The sequence below is a fragment of the Bufo gargarizans genome, chromosome 5, assembly GCF_014858855.1.
Source record: "Bufo gargarizans isolate SCDJY-AF-19 chromosome 5, ASM1485885v1, whole genome shotgun sequence".
Classification (NCBI taxonomy): Eukaryota; Metazoa; Chordata; class Amphibia; order Anura; family Bufonidae; genus Bufo; species Bufo gargarizans.
The window spans coordinates 1,498,810-1,521,445 of NC_058084.1; the positions used below are offsets into that span (position 1 = coordinate 1,498,810).

General features: G+C 53.6%; 1 protein-coding gene across 9 annotated transcripts in view; it reads right to left on the reverse strand.

Annotated features, from left to right (window-relative positions):
* PLEC (plectin) overlaps positions 1-22,636 on the reverse strand; it is a 235,977-nt gene that overhangs the window by 136,416 nt on the left and 76,925 nt on the right. For 4 of the 9 annotated variants that reach the window (XM_044294594.1, XM_044294592.1, XM_044294593.1 and 1 more), the window contains exon 1: positions 11,258-15,323. The exons of the other annotated variants lie outside the window; for them this stretch is intronic. In XM_044294594.1, coding sequence (XP_044150529.1) covers positions 11,258-14,981 — 3,724 coding nt within the window. In that variant the 5' untranslated portion in view covers positions 14,982-15,323. Of the gene's footprint in view, positions 1-11,257; positions 15,324-22,636 lie in introns of those variants that run through there. 9 annotated transcript variants of the gene reach the window in all.

Below are 22,636 nucleotides of genomic sequence, written 5' to 3' on the forward strand. Positions count from 1 at the left end.
CATCCTCATCACTGCCAGGGAGGGAGCCACACACTGCACAGGGGGCATCATCATCAGTGCCAGGGAGGGAGCTACACACTGCACAGGGGGCATCATCATCACTGCCAGGGAGGGAGCCACACACTGCACAGGGGGCACCATCATCATCACTGCCAGGGAGGGAGCCACACACTGCACAGGGGGCATCATCATCAGTGCCAGGGAGGGAGCTACACACTGCACAGGGGGCATCATCATCACTGCCAGGGAGGGAGCCACACACTGCACAGGGGGCACCATCATCATCACTGCCAGGGAGGGAGCCACACACTGCACAGGGGGCATCATCATCATCACTGCCAGGGAGGGAGCCACACACTGCACAGGGGGCATCATCATCAGTGCCAGGGAGGGAGCCACACACTGCACAGGGGGCATCATCATCAGTGCCAGGGAGGGAGCCACACACTGCACAGGGGGCATCATCATCATCACTGCCAGGGAGGGAGCCACACACTGCACAGGGGGCATCATCATCAGTGCCAGGGAGGGAGCCACACACTGCACAGGGGGCCCCATCATCAGTGCCAGGGAGGGAGCCACACACTGCACAGGGGGCACCATCATCATCACTGCCAGGGAGGGAGCCACACACTGCACAGGGGGCATCATCATCATCACTGCCAGGGAGGGAGCCACACACTGCACAGAGGGCACCATCATCACTGCCAGGGAGGGAGCCACACACTGCACCATCATCACTGCCAGGGAGGGAGCCACACACTGCACAGGGGGCACCATCATCACTGCCAGGGAGGGAGCCACACACTGCACAGGGGGCATCATCATCACCACTGCCAGGGAAAGAGCCACACACTGCACAGGGGGCATCATCATCAGCAGTGCCAGGGAAAGAGCCACACACTGCACAGGGGGCATCATCATCATCACTGCCAGGGAGGGAGCCACACACTGCACAGGGGGCATCATCATCATCATCATCATCATCAGTGCCAGGGAGGGAGCCACACACTGCACAGGGGGCACCATCATCACTGCCAGGGAGGGAGCCACACACTGCACAGGGGGCACCATCATCATCACTGCCAGGGAGGGAGCCACACACTGCACAGGGGGCATCATCATCATCACTGCCAGGGAGGGAGCCACACACTGCACAGGGGGCATCATCATCAGTGCCAGGGAGGGAGCCACACACTGCACAGGGGGCCCCATCATCAGTGCCAGGGAGGGAGCCACACACTGCACAGGGGGCACCATCATCATCACTGCCAGGGAGGGAGCCACACACTGCACAGGGGGCATCATCATCATCACTGCCAGGGAGGGAGCCACACACTGCACAGGGGGCATCATCATCAGCAGTGCCAGGGAAAGAGCCACACACTGCACAGGGGGCAGCATCATCACTGCCAGGGAGGGAGCCACACACTGCACAGGGGGCACCATCATCACTGCCAGGGAGGGAGCCACACACTGCACAGGGGGCATCATCATCACCACTGCCAGGGAAAGAGCCACACACTGCACAGGGGGCATCATCATCAGCAGTGCCAGGGAAAGAGCCACACACTGCACAGGGGGCATCATCATCATCACTGCCAGGGAGGGAGCCACACACTGCACAGGGGGCATCATCATCATCATCATCATCAGTGCCAGGGAGGGAGCCACACACTGCACAGGGGGCACCATCATCACTGCCAGGGAGGGAGCCATACACTGCACAGGGGGCCCCATCATCAGTGCCAGGGAGGGAGTCACACACTGCACAGGGGGCATCATCATCATCAGTGCCAGGGAGGGAGCCACACACTGCACAGGGGGCACCATCATCACTGCCAGGGAGGGAGCCACACACTGCACAGGGGGCATCATCATCACTGCCAGGGAGGGAGCCACCCACTGCACAGGGGGCCCCATCATCAGTGCCAGGGAGGGAGCCACACACTGCACAGGGGGCATCATCATCACTGCCAGGGAGGGAGCCACACACTGCACAGAGGGCATCATCATCACCACTGCCAGGGAAAGAGCCACACATCATCAGTGCCAGGGAGGGAGCCACACACTGCACAGGGGGAATCATCATCAGTGCCAGGGAAAGAGCCACACACTGCACAGGGGGCACCATCATCAGTGCCAGGGAGGGAGCCACACACTGCACAGGGGGCATCATCATCAGTGCCAGGGAGGGAGCCACACACTGCACAGGGGGCATCATCATCAGTGCCAGGGAAAGAGCCACACACTGCACAGGGGGCACCATCATCACTGCCAGGGAGGGAGCCACACACTGCACAGGGGGCACCATCATCACTGCCAGGGAGGGAGCCACACACTGCACAGGGGGCACCATCATCAGTGCCAGGGAGGGAGCCACACACTGCACAGGGGGCATCATCATCACTGCCAGGGAGCCAGCCACACACTGCAGAAACACAAAGGGACAGACTCAGATGTAGAGAGGCTGTCAGGCTGTGCTGAGACTTGTAGTTCTACTACAGGAGACGCGACGCTGATGGATAATGAGTGTTTTGTGTTGTCTCCGCTGCACAGGATTCTTGACTCCTCTGCTGCAGAATTTCTACTCTTTGGTTGTCACCACACACATGGGCAGTGCCAGCGCCACCCTCCGCCTATGTCAGTGTAAATACGGAGAGCCGGCACCGGCGGGTACAGAGTCACTGGCTGGGTGGAGGCCGGGGCCACAGAGACATTTCTGAAAGGATAAGGACATTTACAGGCTGCGCAGAGACGTAGACGTATTACAGGGCCACAGCGAGGACTATGGGGCCACAGAGAGGATTACAGGGCCACAGAGAGGACTATGGGGCCACAGAGAGTATTACGGGGCCACAGAGAGGACTATGGGGCCACAGAGAGGATTACAGGGCCACAGAGACGATTACGGGGCCACAGAGAGGAATACGGGGCCACAGAGAGGACTATGGGGCCACAGAGAGGACTATGGGGCCACAGAGAGGACTATGGGGCCACAGAGAGATGACTACGGGGCCACAGAGAGATGACTACGGGGCCACAGAGATGACTATTGGGCCACACAGAGAGATGACTACGGGGCCACAGGCAACACTGTCAGGAGGGATCACTTCAGAGTTCTCTTATATGAAGCACTGTGCATAATTCAGTGTTGATAAGGAGGACGCAGGTTATATCAGATCACTGGCCCCTGGTACCCGGGGCCCCAGTCCCATCCCGCAGTATTGGTAGGTGTGGGGGAGGGGCCCGGTCCTTACCTTCCTATAATCTATGACGCAGAGTGATTGTGTCTCATTATTTCCATGAACCTCGTCAGGTCTAATCTAGAAATCTCCACGGACGAGGAGAGAGAAACCTTGTGGAAAGAGACCCCACTGGCCCACGCCGACCGCGAGACCCCTCCGGCCCACGCCGACCGCGAGACCCCTCCGGCCCACGCCGACCGCGAGACCCCACCGGCCCACGCCAACAGCGAGGCCCCTCCGGCCCACGCCGACCGCGAGACCCCTCCGGCCCACGCCGACCGCGAGGCCCCTCCGGCCCACGCCGACCACGAGACCCCTCCGGCCCACGCCGACCACGAGACCCCTCCGGCCCAAATGATAATAATATAAATGATATCCGCCGGATGCTACTGCACGCACCGGGAGATCCCGCGCGGCTGTATTTTATTGGTCCGGCTCCACGTCTGGATAATAAAAATAGTCGCCCGTCTGGTCAGCGTTCCATCTGTCCTATTAATAACACTGTCAGCGGAGGCCGGGGAGGTGTAATAAGGGGGCGATCACAGGAGGCAGAGGCCGGGGAGGTGTAATAAGGGGTCGATCACAGGAGGCAGAGGCCGGGGAGGTGTAATAAGGGGGCGATCACAGGAGGCAGAGGCCGGGGAGGTGTAATAAGGGGGCGATCACAGGAGGCAGAGGCCGGGGAGGTGTAATAAGGGGGCGATCACAGGAGGCAGAGGCCGGGGAGGGTGTAATAGGGGGCGATCACAGGAGACAGAGGCCGGGGAGGTGTAATAAGGGGCGATCACAGGAGGCAGAGGCCGCGGAGGTGTATAAGGGGGCGATCACAGGAGACAGAGGCCGGGGAGGTGTAATAAGGGGGCGATCACAGGAGACAGAGGCCGGGGAGGTGTAATAAGGGGGCGATCACAGGAGACAGAGGCCGGGGAGGTGTAATAAGGAGGCGATCACAGGAAGCAGAGGCCGCGGAGGTGTAATAAGGGGGCGATCACAGGAGACAGAGGCCGGGGAGGTGTAATAAGGAGGGCGATCACAGGAGGCAGAGGCCGCGGAGGTGTAATAAGGGGGCGATCACAGGAGGCAGAGGCCGCGGAGGTGTAATAAGGGGGCGATCACAGGAGGCAGAGGCCGGGGAGGTGTAATAAGGGGGCGATCACAGGAGACAGAGGCCGGGAGGTGTAATAAGGGGGCGATCACAGGAGGCAGAGGCCGGGGAGGTGTAATAAGGGGGCGATCACAGGAGGCAGAGGCCGCGGAGGTGTAATAAGGGGGGCGATCACAGGAGACAGAGGCCGGGGAGGTGTAATAAGGGGGCGATCACAGGAGGCAGAGGCCGGGGAGGTGTAATAAGGGGGCGATCACAGGAGGCAGAGGCCGGGGAGGTGTAATAAGGGGGGCGATCACAGGAGACAGAGGCCGGGGAGGTGTAATAAGGGGGCGATCACAGGAGGCAGAGGCCGGGGAGGTGTAATAAGGGGGCGATCACAGGAGGCAGAGGCCGGGGAGGTGTAATAAGGGGCGATCACAGGAGGCAGAGGCCGGGGAGGTGTAATAAGGGGGCGATCACAGGAGGCAGAGGCCGGGGAGGTGTAATAAGGGGGCGATCACAGGAGACAGAGGCCGGGGAGGTGTAATAAGGGGGCGATCACAGGAGACAGAGGCCGGGGAGGTGTAATAAGGAGGCGATCACAGGAGGCAGAGGCCGCGGAGGTGTAATAAGGGGGCGATCACAGGAGACAGAGGCCGGGGAGGTGTAATAAGGAGGCGATCACAGGAGGCAGAGGCCGCGGAGGTGTAATAAGGGGGCGATCACAGGAGGCAGAGGCCGCGGAGGTGTAATAAGGGGGCGATCACAGGAGGCAGAGGCCGGGGAGGTGTAATAAGGGGGCGATCACAGGAGGCAGAGGCCGCGGAGGTGTAATAAGGGGGGCGATCACAGGAGGCAGAGGCCGCGGAGGTGTAATAAGGAGGCGATCACAGGAGGCAGAGGCCGGGGAGGTGTAATAAGGAGGCAATCACAGGAGGCAGAGGCCGGGGAGGTGTAATAAGGGGGCGATCACAGGAGGCAGAGGCCAGGGAGGTGTAATAAGGGGGCAATCACAGGAGGCAGAGGCCGCGGAGGTGTAATAAGGGGGGCGATCACAGGAGGCAGAGGCCGGGGAGGTGTAATAAGGGGGCGATCACAGGAGGCAGAGGCCGGGGAGGTGTAATAAGGGGGCGATCACAGGAGGCAGAGGCCGGGGAGGTGTAATAAGGGGGCGATCACAGGAGGCAGAGGCCGGGGAGGTGTAATAAGGGGGCGATCACAGGAGGCAGAGGTCGGGGAGGTGTAATAAGGGGGCGATCACAGGATGCAGAGGCCGGGGAGGTGTAATAAGGGGGCGATCACAGGAGGCAGAGGTGTAATAAGGGAGCGATCACAGGAGGCAGAGGTGTAATAAGGGAGCGATCACAGGAGGCAGAGGCCGGGAGGTGTAATAAGGGGGGCGATCACAGGAGGCAGAGGTGTAATAAGGGAGCGATCACAGGAGGCAGAGGTGTAATAAGGGGGCGATCACAGGAGGCAGAGGCCGGGGAGGTGTAATAAGGGGGCGATCACAGGAGGGCAGAGGCCGGGGAGGTGTAATAAGGGGGCGATCACAGGAGGCAGAGGTCGGGGAGGTGTAATAAGGGGGCGATCACAGGAGGCAGAGGTGTAATAAGGGAGCGATCACAGGAGTCAGAGGTGTAATAAGGGGGTGATCACAGGAGGCAGAGGCCGGGAGGTGTAATAAGGGAGCGATCACAGGAGGCAGAGGTGTAATAAGGGGGCGATCACAGGAGGCAGAGGCCGGGGAAGTGTAATAAGGGGGCGATCACAGGAGGCAGAGGTGTAATAAGGGGGGCGATCACAGGAGGCAGAGGTGTAATAATGGGGGCGATCACAGGAGGCAGAGGTGTAATAAGGGGGCGATCACAGGAGGCAGACGCCGGGGAGGTGTAATAAGGGAGCGATCACAGGAGGCAGAGGCCGGGGAGGTGTAATAAGGGAGCGATCACAGGAGGCAGAGGCCGGGGAAAGTGTAATAAGGGGGCGATCACAGGAGGAAGAGGTGTAATAAGGGGGCGATCACAGGAGGCAGAGGTGTAATAAGGGGGCGATCACAGGAGGCAGAGGTGTAATAAGGGGCGATCACAGGAGGCAGAGGCCGGGGAGTGTAATAAGGGAGCGATCACAGGAGGCAGAGGTGTAATAGGGGGCGATCACAGGAGGCAGAGGCCGGGGAGGTGTAATAAGGGGGCGATCACAGGAGGCAGAGGCCGGGGAAGTGTAATAAGGGGGCGATCACAGGAGGCAGAGGTGTAATAAGGGGGGCGATCACAGGAGGCAGAGGTGTAATAAGGGGGCGATCACAGGAGGCAGAGGTGTAATAAGGGGGCGATCACAGGAGGCAGAGGTGTAATAAGGGGGCGATCACAGGAGGCAGAGGTGTAATAAGGGAGCGATCACAGGAGGCAGAGTGTAATAAGGGGGCGATCACAGGAGGCAGAGGCCGGGGAGGTGTATAAGGGAGCGATCACAGGAGGCAGAGGTGTAATAAGGGGGCGATCACAGGAGGCAGAGGTGTAATAAGGGAGCGATCACAGGAGTCAGAGGCCGGGGAGGTGTAATAAGGGGCGATCACAGGAGGCAGAGGTGTAATAAGGGAGCGATCACAGGAGGCAGAGGTTAATAGGGGGCGATCACCGGGGGAGGTGTAATAAGGGGGCGATCACAGGAGGCAGAGGCCGGGGAGGTGTAATAAGGGGGCGATCACAGGAGTCAGAGGCCGGGGAGGTGTAATAAGGAGGCGATCACAGGAGGCAGAGGCCGGGGAGGTGTAATAAGGGGGCGATCACAGGAGGCAGAGGCCGGGGAGGTGTAATAAGGGGGCGATCACAAGAGGCAGAGGCCGGGGATGTGTAATAAGGAGGCGATCACAGGAGGCAGAGGCCGGGGAGGTGTAATAAGGAGGCGATCACAGGAGGCAGAGGCCGGGGAGGTGTAATAAGGAGGCGATCACAGGAGGCAGAGGCCGGGGAGGTGTAATAAGGGGGCGATCACAGGAGGTAATTCAGGGGCCCCCCACCATGTTAAGACATTACCCCCCTTTCGATGACTACAACCCACATTCTGTCATGGCCTCCGATGACTACAACCCACATTCTGTCATGGCCTCCGAGTCCTGCCGTCAGTCTGACATGTAGAGCGGCCTCATACTTCAGAGCTGAGTAATGCTTGGATCCTCGCCAGGTCCCTCAGCGGTACAGGGGCCCCGAATACACATCACAGGGCCGCACTCCTCTATATAGCAGCACCCCCCCCCCCCCCATGGTCTACTATACAGGGGCCCAGAATACACATCACAGGGCCGCACTCCTCTATATAGCAGCACCCCCCCCCCCCCCCCATGGTCTACTATACAGGGGCCCCGAATACACAGGCCCCGAATACAAATCACAGGGCCGCACTCCTCTATATAGCAGCACCCCCCCCCCCCCATGGTCTACTATACAGGGGCCCAGAATACACATCACAGGGCCGCACTCCTCTATATAGCAGCACCCCCCCCATGGTCTACTACACAGGGGCCCCGAATACACATCACAGGGCCGCACTCCTCTATATAGCAGCCCCCCCCCCCCCATGGTCTACTATACAGGGGCCCAGAATACACATCACAGGGCCGCACTCCTCTATATAGCAGCCCCCCCCCCCTGGTCTACTACACAGGGGCCCAGAATACACATCACAGGGCCGCACTCCTCTATATAACAGCCCCCCCCCCCCATGGTCTACTATACAGGGGCCCAGAATACACATCACAGGGCCACACTCCTCTATATAACAGCCCCCCCCCCCCCCCCCCATGGTCTACTATACAGGGGCCCAGAATACAAATCACAGGGCCGCACTCCTCTATATAGCAGCCCCCCCCCCATGGTCTACTACACAGGGGCCCAGAATACACATCACAGGGCCACACTCCTCTATATAGCAGCCCCCCCCCCCCATGGTCTACTATACAGGGGCCCAGAATACAAATCACAGGGCCGCACTCCTCTATATAGCAGCCTCCCCCCCATGGTCTACTACACAGGGGCCCCAGAATACACATCACAGGGCCACACTCCTCTATATAACAGCACCCCTCCCCCCATGGTCTACTATACAGGGGCCCAGAATACACATCACAGGGCCACACTCCTCTATATAACAGCCCCCCCCCCATGGTCTACTATACAGGGGCCCAGAATACACATCACAGGGCCACACTCCTCTATATAACAGCCCCCCCCCCCCATGGTCTACTATACAGGGGCCCAGAATACAAATCACAGGGCCGCACTCCTCTATATAGCAGCCTCCCCCCCCCCCATGGTCTACTATACAGGGGCCCCAGAATACACATCACAGGGCCGCACTCCTCTATATAACAGCCCCCCTCCCCCCCCCCATGGTCTACTACACAGGGGCCCCAGAATACACATCACAGGGCCACACTCCTCTATATAACAGCCCCCCCCCATGGTCTACTATACAGTGGCCCCGAATACACATCACAGGGCCGCACTCCTCTATATAACAGCATCCCTCCCCCCTCCCCCCTCATGGTCTACTATACAGGGGCCCCAGAATACACATCACAGGGCCACACTCCTCTATATAACAGCCCCCCCCCCCCCATGGTCTACTATACAGGGGCCCAGAATACACATCACAGGGCCACACTCCTCTATATAACAGCCCCCCCCCCCCCCCCCCATGGTCTACTATACAGGGGCCCAGAATACAAATCACAGGGCCGCACTCCTCTATATAGCAGCACCCCCCCCATGGTCTACTACACAGGGGCCCAGAATACACATCACAGGGCCACACTCCTCTATATAGCAGCCCCCCCCCCCATGGTCTACTATACAGGGGCCCCAGAATACAAATCACAGGGCCGCACTCCTCTATATAGCAGCCTCCCCCCCATGGTCTACTATACAGGGGCCCCAGAATACACATCACAGGGCCACACTCCTCTATATAGCAGCCCCCCCCCCCCATGGTCTACTATACAGGGGCCCCAGAATACACATCACAGGGCCGCACTCCTCTATATAGCAGCCTCCCCCCCATGGTCTACTATACAGGGGCCCCAGAATACACATCACAGGGCCGCACTCCACTATATAACAGCCCCCCTCCCCCCTCATGGTCTACTATACAGGGGCCCCAGAATACACATCACAGGGCCACACTCCTCTATATAACACCCCCCCCCCCCCCCCCCCATGGTCTACTATACAGGGGCCCAGAATACAAATCACAGGGCCGCACTCCTCTATATAGCAGCACCCCCCCCATGGTCTACTACACAGGGGCCCAGAATACACATCACAGGGCCACACTCCTCTATATAACAGCCCCCCTCCCCCCCCCCCATGGTCTACTACACAGGGGCCCCAGAATACACATCACAGGGCCGCACTCCTCTATATAGCAGCACCCCCCCCATGGTCTACTACACAGGGGCCCAGAATACACATCACAGGGCCACACTCCTCTATATAACAGCCCCCCTCCCCCCCCCCCCATGGTCTACTACACAGGGGCCCAGAATACACATCACAGGGCCACACTCCTCTATATAGCAGCCCCCCCCCCCATGGTCTACTATACAGGGGCCCAGAATACAAATCACAGGGCCGCACTCCTCTATATAGCAGCACCCCCCCCATGGTCTACTACACAGGGGCCCAGAATACACATCACAGGGCCACACTCCTCTATATAGCAGCCCCCCCCCCCCATGGTCTACTATACAGGGGCCCCAGAATACACAACACAGGGCCGCACTCCTCTATATAGCAGCCTCCCCCCCATGGTCTACTATACAGGGGCCCCAGAATACACATCACAGGGCCGCACTCCACTATATAACAGCCCCCCTCCCCCCTCATGGTCTACTATACAGGGGCCCCAGAATACACATCACAGGGCCACACTCCTCTATATAACAGCCCCCCCCCCATGGTCTACTATACAGGGGCCCCAGAATACACATCACAGGGCCGCACTCCACTATATAACAGCCCCCCTCCTCCCCCCCCCCATGGTCTACTATACAGTGGCCCCGAATACACATCACAGGGCCGCACTCCTCTATATAACAGCCCCCCCCCCCATGGTCTACTATACAGTGGCCCCGAATACACATCACAGGGCCTCACTCCTCTATATAACAGCACCCCTCCCCCCTCATGGTCTACTATACAGGGCCCCAGAATACACATCACAGGGCCGCACTCCTCTATATAACAGCATCCCTCCCCCCCCCCCCCCCCCCCATGGTCTACTATACAGGGGCCCCAGAATACACATCACAGGGCCTCTAACCCTAAAACACTTCATGACCAAGTTCTGTTAACACAGCTGAGGGTTTGTTGCAATGTTACAATTGTCTACACTGAGACACTGCTGTAACAGGTATGTTCTTCCATTCACTGACAGAATGCGGAGATGTAAAGACAATTGTCTATCAGACAGTTGCAGGACTTTTCACTTGACCCCCTACCAGATGTAACTTGACCTAAAGTCTCCATATGGGTCGTGGCACTCTTTACTAAACCATGCCACAATGTGCCCATATGCCCTGTCCCTCGGTCAGCAAAATAAGGAAGGGCCATGGGACAACCACAACCCTGAGAAATTAGAAGAAACCTGTCTTAGTAGTCCCAGGTGCTCACATCCTATGTACTCCATGTGCATTTTGAGGACCATTTAGAGGCTGTAGTTGTGCCCATCACATCAGCCTTGACAGGACATATATATGTGATACTCTTAAAGGGTGCCTGTTCTGTCCAGCGCAGGGACTACAACATCCAGGCTGGTCCCATCCACTGGGGACACGAAGAACATGTACCAATATTCTACTAAGGGGCATTTGGGTAAGGTCCAAAGAGACCAAGCGTCATAAACATTGGCATTCTGGGCCTACCTTCTTCAGGGCTAGATTCTGAACCTTCCGCAGGAAGTGGAGAGCAGTCAGGTTCTGGAGGCTCAGATCGAGCTTCCTGTTCCTCCACTTTAGACTTTGGTGCTTTCTGGGTAAGAATGGCAGTTTCTGATGCAGTTTGAAGCCCCTCCACCTTAGATTCTAGAGGTTCTTGGGTAAAAGTTACAGCATTCACTTTGGATTCTGAAGATATTTGGGTAAGTGTGACTGATCTAGATACAGTTTGAAGTTTCTCCACCTTGAACTCTAGTGAACTTTCAGTAACTGTTTCCTTTACAGTCTTAACTCCTTCCTTGGATTCTAGAGGTTTCTGGGTAAAGGTCACGGTTTCCTTTACAGTCTGAAGTTTGTCTACCTTGGATTCTGGAGTTTTTTGGGAGAGGGTAACAATTTCCTTTACAGTCTGGAGTTTTTCCACCTTGGATTCTGGAGTTCTTTGGGTAAGAGTTTCCTTTACAGTCTTGACATCCTCCTTAGATTCTGCAGGTTTTGGGGTAAGGGTGACTGTTGTTACCTTTACAGTCTGGAGTTGCTCCACCTTGGATTCTGGAGTATTTTGGGTAAGGGTGACTGTTTCCTTTACCGTCTTGACCTCTTCCTTGGATTCTGGAGGTTTATGGGTAAGGGTGACAGTTTCCTTTGTAGTCTTGACCTCTTTCTTAGATTCTAGAGGTTTCTGGTTAAGGGCAACCGTGTCTATTGCAGTCTTTACTTCTTCTATTGATTCTGGAGGTTTGTGGACAAGGGTAACTTCTTCCTTTGTCGTCTTGACCTCGTTCATAGATTCTGGTGATTTCTGGGTAAGGGTGACAGTTTCCTTTGCAATCTTAACCTCTTTCTTAGATTCTAGAGGTTTCTGGGTAAGGGTGGCTATTTCCTTTACCGTCTTCACCTCTTCCTTGGATACTGAAGATTTCTGGTTAATTGTGCCTATTTCAGTTACTGTCTTGGAGTCTTCCTTGGATTGTGGAGGTTTCTGGGTAAGGCTGACCGTTTCTTTTACAGTTTTGATCTCTTCCTTGAATCCTACAGCTTTTTGGATATGGGTGACTGCTTCCTTTACAGTCTTGATATCTTCCTTGGATTCTGAAGGTTTCTGGGTAAGTGTTACAGTTTCCTTTACAGTATGGAGTTCCTCCACTTTGGATTTTGGAGGTTTCTTGGGCACATTAGCCCTTTCTGTTGCAGCAGGAATATCCTTCATATCAGATTCTTGAGTAATCACAGCATGCAAGTCTTTATTAGCAGCTTTGGTTTGCTTTCCATCACTAACTTGTATCTGCTCACCTGTGGTGGTGCCAGCTTTGGAGTCCTTGGACTCCTGATACAGGACTTCTTGTTCAATGGTCTTAGAATAAGTCATCGATACAGACACTTTCTGGTCTACATCTTCTTTCTGGACCATTTTCTCATCCTGTTTTTTGGATTCTAGATGCTTCTTCCCGGAATCCTCCAAAGATGAATGATTTTGATTAGTCAAATGTTTTACCTCAATGAGCAGGTCCTGAGTGTTCTTATGGACTGAGGTATCTGCTTCCTTGTGAATCCCTTGTATTTCATCCACAAGTACATGGCTGGTGGTCCCCAGAGAAGAGACCAGATCTTCAGCAAGATTATTTTTTCTGATATTCTCTACATTAGACTCCAGTTTAGTCTCACTCTGAACATTTTCTTGAGATAATAATTTATTTTTTACCTCTTTCTTCAGTGGGTGGGTGGCAGAGATGTCCTGGACATCTGTTTTTGCTGACTCTACAGTCTCTTTTTTGGCCTTCTTACTTTTACCCTTGGATCCCTTCTTATCCTTCTCCTGAGTGACCTCCTGTTCTGTCTTAACCTGGACAGGTGTACTGGTGACACTCACCTCCACTGGGCCCTCACCCTTTAGATTCTGACTCTCTGATTTGGTCTTTAGTTTGTCCTCTCTAGCATCCATTAGATCTGAGGGACCCTGAGTAAGCCCACCTTGTCCTCCTGCACCCTCACAAGCTTTTTCTGTTTTTGCTTCCTTTTTAGATTTCCCTTGTTTTGCTTTTGGAGACTCGCTCTTTGGAGTCACCTCAGGTGTGGAATCTACTGTTACCCCTTTCTTGGCTTCACTTTGTACTCCTTCACTAACACTCGTTTTTTGGGCCTTTTTGGCTTCTGTAGTCAAGCTATTCTGGTCATCATCAGCCCTTTCTTTTCCTGCCTTTTCCTGACCTTTCTTCTTTTGGCCCCTTTTTTCTTCTACCTTGGTCTCTGTTTTTGGAGGCTCTAGTTTTGCAGTCATTGGACCAGCAGTGACATTAAACTCCTCCTCCCTTTGATGCTTCTGCTTTTTGCTTTGCAACTTCTCGCTTTCCTGCTCTGCTGCAGGTTTGGAGGCTGACAGCACATGGGTTTGACTCACTGCTTTATCTTCCAAGTACTTTTCAGCTGAAATGCTATGCCTTCCCTGCTGTTTAACCTCTTGTGTGGCCTCTACGCTTGTCTTGCCAGAGGCAGACACAGCTAAACCGGAGGCCTTCACTATCTCCGCTGTCTCTTTCTCCTTTCCATTTTCTTTGGTTGGTTTTATTACTTGTGCTTTGTTCTTCTCCTGGCCCAATACCTGCTCTTGTACTAAAGCCCTCTCCCTAACCTCTGGCTTTACTACCTTCTCTTGGGCACTGACCTCTAGACTTTTATGAATGGATACTACAGAGGACACTACATGGACCTCCATATTTTTCTCTATAATGACCGCTTTGGACTCTTCAGATTTTTGGACCACTTTGGAGCTGGACCTTTTAGTAGAATTTAGGGTCTCTGACATGAGGCCTGATCTGTTGACAGTCTCGTTGGATTCTAGTTTACCCTCTCTCCTTACATTCTCCTCCTTTTTCAGATCCTGCCTCTCACCCAAAGAGAAGACTGAACCTGGAGAAGTCATTAACTCAGCATTTTCTGTCACTGTGTGTCTCCTGGAAATGTCTCCCTTTCTGAGCCCTTGGGTCCCTCGGAACATCTCATCTGCCCAGCTTTCAGAGGAAGGTGTTCCTAAATGTCCCCTCTTCTCGTACTCTGCTCTCTCTTCCTCTCCTACATGTCTCTTCCTAATCTCTTCCCTCCACTGAGTTTGCTTGGTCCCCCATTTCTCCTCTACATTGTTAGAACTTGTTCCCTTCTTATTACTGGCCTGGTCATCTTTTTCCTCCCATCTCTGCCACCCACCTCCTTGACAGCTGTTCTCGAGCACGTGGGACTTGGTGGAGCCATGCATGGTGTCCTGACCTCTCGGGGGCAATGTTTCCTCTCTCCTGCGATACTCTTGCCTCTCAACATCGGCCTGGGGTTTTGGAACATATGATGTGGGGCCACGGACTGCTTGGACATTTGCAGCAGGTGTCTTCCGGGGTAATCCTAGGGGAGCAATGGGACGTCTCACCCTCTGTAGAGATGCAGGCACAATTTCGGGAGGAAGATGTAGGTATTGGCGCAGATAGGCGATGCCCTCATTGGTAAGGTACCAGTAGCAATGCTTCCATGCGAAGGTATCCCTGACAAATCCACGAGATTTCAGAGAGCCCATTGCTTTGGTTACCTGCAGGTTTGTGACCCCCGGAACCTCGGCATGGCGACTCTGCGGCCTTTCATCGTTCTTAGCCACCATGACTCCATCACGGAAAAGTATCTCATAGATCGCTCGCAGACGGTCACGTGGCATCAGCATCCCAGCCACCATCTTGGTTATTTAGGCTCAGTACAAGTGCAGAAGAGAAAAGTGCAGTCTGCACCAGGAAAAAAAAAGTCTAAAAACCAACACAAAAAGAGCGAATAAATAAGCAGCAGGAACTTCCTTGTGCTGGTGGCAGCTCGCTGCCGGCTGATCTCCCTGGATGAAGGTCTCCACAGGGAGAAGCGTCTGCAGTAATCGCTGCAGATCCTCAAAATGGGCAGAAAGTTTTTTCCTAGCCGTCCTCCCTCTACGTCTCCCCCTCCTCAGCTTCTGGAGAGTGTTAGCGACTCCACCTCCGGGTGTGAGAGAGACTGGACAGAGCAGAGAGACAGCCGAAAGTCCAGGGAGACTGTGCCTCAACAGGCACAAGAGAAAAGAGAGTGAAACACGCGCGCTCTCACACGCCCTCCAGTCAGACAGGCACTTACGGAGGGAGGGGGCAGGATTCCAACCACGGCTGCCAATCCCACTCCTCCCAGTGCACCGTGCCCATTCAGCACCCGGGATGCCGGGCACACGTCCGTGCCATACCTTGTATCCCGCACAGCGTGTTACACCTTATGACAGGAAAAATCTCCAAATTCTGCGCTTCTGGCAGTGCAAGCAGAGAGCGGCGTCCCGGCAGAGGTGGTAGGAAGGATATGAATGGCATACCAATCTCGTCCGTGCCACGAGGGGTGCAGCTGCCAAAATCCCTCAATACGTGCCCTTTACCCAGAGTGACAACCGCCTGCAAAGAGTTAACATGACAGCTCCGCCGTATGACCAGAGGGTTATATATAAAGGTATATTCCTAGACTGCAGCAAGGTGACAGATAAATAATACCGCAGCTGTCACCATGTGTCACACTCCCAGCCCCCAATACCGCCCTGTCAAGTGCCAGCTCCTCGGACAAGCGGAGACACACATCAAGCGCTCAAGCCCTTTAATAAATCTACTAATTATGAGACTTTTCAACAACAAAAGCCGACAAGCCGCGACATGAGCCCTAATGACGAACATATACCGCTCTGTGGTGCCCTGATGTCGCATCATCTCTACAGCAACGACAGGAAGCAGCGATTATGGCTGATCTGCCAGGATGTAGGAGCATGTTACCAGGAGGCACCACGTGCCTCATACCTCAGTCATCTGCACACACACGATGCTACCAGGCGCCACTCACGCCTGTATTTCAGTATCTGCCATGAAAGTTCCCAACTTCTGTAAACGACGCCGGAGGCGGGAGCGGCAGGTCTGCCGATGTGAAGGGTTTATTATCACACGGAAAGATTTCTATCGAGATATAATATGGCGGTCACCGCTACACGACAAACCCGGGGCCCCCTACAAATCGTCTTAGTGCAAGGGGCAATAATATACAGCAGATCACAGGAGAGGGGGAAACATGCAGGTTCTGGGGAGCAGACGTATCCTGTACTGTATCTATAGGCTTCTATGGAGCAGACGTATCCTGTACTGTATCTATAGGCTTCTATGGAGCAGACGTATCCTGTACAGTATCTATAGGCGTCTATGGAGCAGACGTATCCTGTACTGTATCAATAGGCTTCTATGGAGCAGACGTATCCTGTACTGTATCTATAGGCTTCTATGGAGCAGACGTCTCCTGTACTGTATCTATAGGCTTCTATGGAGCAGACGTATCCTGTACTGTATCTATAGGCTTCTATGGAGCAGACGTATCCTGTACTGTATCTATAGGCTTCTATGGAGCAGACGTATCCTGTACAGTATCTATAGGCTTCTATGGAGCAGACGTATCCTGTACTGTATCTATAGGCTTCTATGGAGCAGACGTATCCTGTACTGTATCTATAGGCTTCTATGGAGCAGACGTATCCTGTACTGTATCTATAGGCTTCTATGGAGCAGACGTATCCTGTACTGTATCTATAGACTTCTATGGAGCAGACGTGTCCTGTACTGTATCTATAGGCTTCTATGGAGCAGACGTCTCCTGTACTGTATCTATAGGCTTCTATGGAGCAGACGTATCCTGTACAGTATCTATAGGCTTCTATGGAGCAGACGTCTCCTGTACTGTATCTATAGGCTTCTATGGAGCAGACGTATCCTGTACTGTATCTATAGGCTTCTATGGAGCAGACGTCTCCTGTACTGTATCTATAGGCTTCTATGGAGCAGACGTATCCTGTACTGTATCTATAGGCTTCTATGGAGCAGACGTCTCCTGTACTGTATCTATAGGACTTCTATGGAGCAGACGTATCCTGTACTGTATCTATAGGCTTCTATGGAGCAGACGTATCCTGTACTGTATCTATAGACTTCTATGGAGCAGACGTATCCTGTACTGTATCTATAAGCTTCTATGGAGCAGACGTATCCTGTACTGTATCTATAGGCTTCTATGGAGCAGACGTATCCTGTACTGTATCTATAGGCTTCTATGGAGCAGACGTATCCTGTACTGTATCTATAGGCTTCTATGGAGCAGACGTATCCTGTACTGTATCTATAGGCTTCTATGGAGCAGACGTATCCTGTACAGTATCTATAGGCTTCTATGGAGCAGACGTCTCCTGTACAGTATCTATAGGCTTCTATGGAGAAGACGTATCCTGTACTGTATCTATAGGCTTCTATGGAGCAGACGTATCCTGTACTGTATCTATAGGCTTCTATGGAGCAGACGTATCCTGTACTGTATCTATAGGCTTCTATGGAGCAGACGTATCCTGTACAGTATCTATAGGCTTCTATGGAGCAGACGTATCCTGTACTGTATCTATAGGCTTCTATGGAGCAGACGTATCCTGCTACTGTATCTATAGGCTTCTATGGAGCAGACGTATCCTGTACATGTATCTATAGGCTTCTATGGAGCAGACGTATCCTGTACTGTATCTATAGGCTTCTATGGAGCCGACGTATCCTGCTACTGTATCTATAGGCTTCTATGGAGCAGACGTATCCTGTACTGTATCTATAGGCTTCTATGGAGCAGACGTATCCTGTACTGTATCTATAGGATTCTATGGAGCAGACGTATCCTGTACTGTATCTATAGGCTTCTATGGAGCAGACGTATCCTGTACTGTATCTATAGGCTTCTATGGAGCAGACGTATCCTGTACTGTATCTATAGGCTTCTATGGAGCAGACGTATCCTGTACTGTATCTATAGGCTTCTATGGAGCAGACGTATCCTGTACTGTATCTATAGGCTTCTATGGAGCAGACGTCTCCTGTACTGTATCTATAGGCTTCTATGGAGCAGACGTCTCCTGTACTGTATCTATAGGCTTCTATGGAGCAGACGTATCCTGCTACTGTATCTATAGGCTTCTATGGAGCAGACGTCTCCTGACGTATCTATAGGCTTCTATGGACAGGTACCTTACTGTATATAGGCTTCTATGGAGCAGACGTATCCTGTACTGTATCTATAGGCTTCTAAGGAGCAGACGTATCCTGTACTGTATCTATAGGCTTCTAATGGAGCAGACGTATCCTGTACTGTATCTATAGGCTTCTATGGAGCAGACGTATCCTGTACTGTATCAATAGGCTTCTATGGAGCAGACGTATCCTGTACTAGTATCTATAGGCTTCTATGGAGCAGACGTCTCCTGTACTGTCTCTATAGGCTTCTATGGAGCAGACGTCTCCTGTTACTGTATCTATAGGCTTCTATGGAGCAGACGTATCCTGTACTGTATCTATAGGCTTCTATGGAGCAGACGTATCCTGTACATGTATCTATAGGCTTCTATGGAGCAGACGTCTCCTGTACTGTATCAATAGGCTTCTATGGAGCAGACGTCTCCTGTACAGTATCTATAGGCTTCTATGGAGCAGACGTATCCTGTACTGTCTCTATAGGCTTCTATGGAGCAGACGTATCCTGTACTGTATCTATAGGCTTCTATGGAGCAGACGTATCCTGTACTGTATCTATAGGCTTCTATGGAGCAGACGTATCCTGCACTGTATCTATAGGCTTCTATGGAGCAGACGTATCCTGTACTGTATCTATAGGCTTCTATGGAGCAGACGTATCCTGTACTGTATCTATAGGCTTCTATGGAGCAGACGTATCCTGTACTGTATCTATAGGCTTCTATGGAGCAGACGTATCCTGTACTGTATCTATAGGCTTCTATGGAGCAGACGTATCCTGTACTGTATCTATAGGCTTCTATGGAGCAGACGTATCTGTACTGTATCTATAGGCTTCTATGGAGCAGACGTATCCTGTACTGTATCTATAGCTTCTATGGAGCAGACGTATCCTGTACTGTATCTATAGGCTTCTATGGAGCAGGACGTATCCTGTACATGTATCTATAGGCTTCTATGGAGCCGACTATCCTGTACGTATCCTGTACTGTATCTATAGACTTCTATGGAGCAGACGTATCCTGTACTGTATCTATAGGCTTCTATGGAGCAGACGTATCCTGTACTGTATCTATAGGCTTCTATGGAGCAGACGTATCCTGTACTGTATCTATAGGCTTCTATGGAGCAGACGTATCCTGTACTGTATCTATAGGCTACTATGGAGCAGACGTATCCTGTACTGTATCTATAGGCTTCTATGGAGCAGACGTCTCCTGTACAGTATCTATAGGCTTCTATGGAGCAGACGTATCCTGTACTGTATCTATAGGCTTCTATGGAGCAGACGTATCCTGTACAGTATCTATAGGCTTCTATGGAGCAGACGTATCCTGTACAGTATCTATAGGCTTCTATGGAGCAGACGTATCCTGTACTGTATCTATAGGCTTCTATTGGGCATATGCATCTTTAACAGATCACAGCTATAAGGCTGTCGTCATCTAGCACTCTGTTCCTGCCCAGAGCCATGATGCCACAAGCCCATGTGCCCGGCGTGGAGTGTACTGTGGGTTGGTGGCCCGGCGGGCATGCCCTGACTGCTGTAGCTTCTACTCTCGCCCTCAGGCTCTGAAGTTAATGTCTATACCTGGGAGCAGGATGCGGCTGACAGGATCCTGCTGATTTACATGGCCCCCAGTACGCGTACCAGCAGGGCACCAGGCGCTGAAAACCGCAGAGACTCCGTGAAGGGTAAATCTTTGCTGACTGACAGATGTACGACCGACATGAGGGAGTCTCAGATGGAGAGCGCGGTGCCCAGGGCTGCAGGACGCTGGTGAGATCTACCCTCTGCTCAGTAAACATATCTTCCGCCCCGGGGGATACGGCGTCAGGTGAGATTCCCACACATGTACAAAGCGGCAGAGTCATCCGTGAGGTTTTTCAGGTTTAGGTGGTTTTACAGCAATGGCCGACACCGCACAGACAGCGGGGGGCGCAGGGTGGCCGCATATCATCTCCCTGTGTGCAGCACTGCACCAAATGACTGGAGGAGAGGTAAGTGCTCGGAGGGGAGAGGTAAGTGCTCGGAGGCAGAGAGGCAAGTGCTCGGAGGCGGAGAGGCAAGTGCTCTGAGGCGGAGAGGCAAGTGCTCGGAGGCGGAGAGGCAAGTGCTCGGAGGCGGAGAGGCAAGTGCTCGGAGGCGGAGAGGCAAGTGCTCGGAGGGGAGAGGTAAGTGCTCGGAGGGGAGAGGTAAGTGCTCGGAGGGGAGAGGCAAGTGCTCGGAGGCGGAGAGGCAAGTGCTCGGAGGCGGAGAGGCAAGTGCTCGGAGGCTGAGAGGCAAGTGCTCGGAGGCGGAGAGGCAAGTGCTCGGAGGCAGAGAGGCAAGTGCTCGGAGGCAGAGAGGCAAGTGCTCGGAGGCAGAGAGGCAAGTGCTCGGAGGCGGAGAGGCAAGTGCTCGGAAGCGGAGAGGCAAGTGCTCGGAGGCGGAGAGGCAAGTGCTCGGAGGCGGAGAGGCAAGTGCTCGGAGGCTGAGAGGCAGGTGCTCGGAGGCGGAGAGGCAAGTGCTCGGAAGCGGAGAGGCAAGTGCTCGGAGGCGGAGAGGCAAGTGCTCGGAGGCGGAGAGGCAAGTGCTCGGAGGCAGAGAGGCAGGTGCTCGGAGGCGGAGAGGCAAGTGCTCGGAGGCGGAGAGGCAGGTGCTCGGAGGCGGAGAGGCAAGTGCTCGGAGGCGGAGAGGCAAGTGCTCGGAGGCTGAGAGGCAAGTGCTCGGAGGGGAGAGGCAAGTGCTCGGAGGCGGAGAGGCAAGTGCTCGGAGGCTGAGAGGCAAGTGCTCGGAGGCGGAGAGGCAAGTGAAGGATGAGGTGGAGCGGCTCCTAGCAAATCAGGAACAGACCAAGGAATTAGGTCAATCTAGACTTTGAGGTATCAGACTGGGGACAACTCAGCGGGATTAATACAATCCAGTCTTAGAGGTATCAGATTGGGGATGTCTCAGCAGGATTAGTTCTCATTGCTCAGAGGTGGAGAGGTAAGTGCTCAGAGGTGGAGAGGTAAGTGCTCAGAGGTGGAGAGGTAAGTAAAGAATGAGGTGGAGAGGTAAGTAAAGAATGAGGTGGAGAGGTAAGTAAAGAATGAGGTGGAAATGTAAGTGCTCAGAGGTGGAGAGGTTAGTGCTCAGAGGTAGAGAGGTAAGTGTAGAATGAGGTGGAGAGGTAAGTAAAGAATGAGGTGGAGAGGTAAGTGCTCAGAGGTGGAGAGGTAAGTGCTCAGAGGTAGAGAGGTAAGTGTAGAATGAGGTGGAGCGGCTCCTAGAAAATCAGGGACAGACCAAGGAATTATGTCAATCCAGGCTTGGAGGTATCAGACTGTGGACGCCTCAGCAGGATTAATACAATCCAGGTTTGGCGGCATCACATTGGGGACGCCTCTGCGAGATTATTATATTCCAGGTTTAGAGGTATCACATTGGGGACGCCTCTGCGAGATTATTATATTCCAGGTTTGGAGGTATCACATTGGGGACGCCTCAGTGGCTTTAATACAATCCAGGTTTAGAGGTATCACATTGGGGGACGCTTCTGTGAGATTATTATAGTCTAGGTTTGGAGGTATCAGAATGGGGACGCCTCAATAGGGGTAATACAATCCAGGCTTGGAGATATCAGAATGGGGGCACCTCAGCGGGATTAATATAATCTAGGTTTGGAGGTATCAGAATAGGGATGCCTCAGTGGGATTAATATAATCTAGGTTTGGAGGTATCAGAATAGGGATGCCTCAGCGGGATTAATACAATCCAGGCTTGGAGGTATCAGAATGGGGACGCCTCAGCGGGATTAATATAATCTAGGTTTGGAGGTATCAGAATAGGGATGCCTCAGCGGGATTAATACAATCCAGGCTTGGAGGTATCAGAATGGGGACGCCTCAGCGGGATTAATATAATCTAGGTTTGGAGGTATCAGAATGGGGACGCCTCAGCGGGATTAATATAATCTAGGCTTGGAGGTATCAGAATGGGGACGCCTCAGCGGCAGACCGTACATACCACCCCCATATGCCGGTGTACAGTGGTGGGGGCAGGTTCCGTCTGGCGAGGGGTCACATGTTTGGCACATTACCTGCATACACAAAACGGAGGGCAGTAATGCAATGGGAGCTTTAGCTGGGACCAGTCTGAACTGTAAGACGACGATGGGGAGAGCTCTGCAGAATTGTGGGGGACACCGCACCGGCTAGATGTGCGGAGCGGGAGGACTCCACAGCCGGCAGGGGTTAATCCTGCAGAATGCCCAGCGCGGGCAGATCTCGGGGAAATATTCCCGTGATTTGTACATTGGATCCTTGAGAT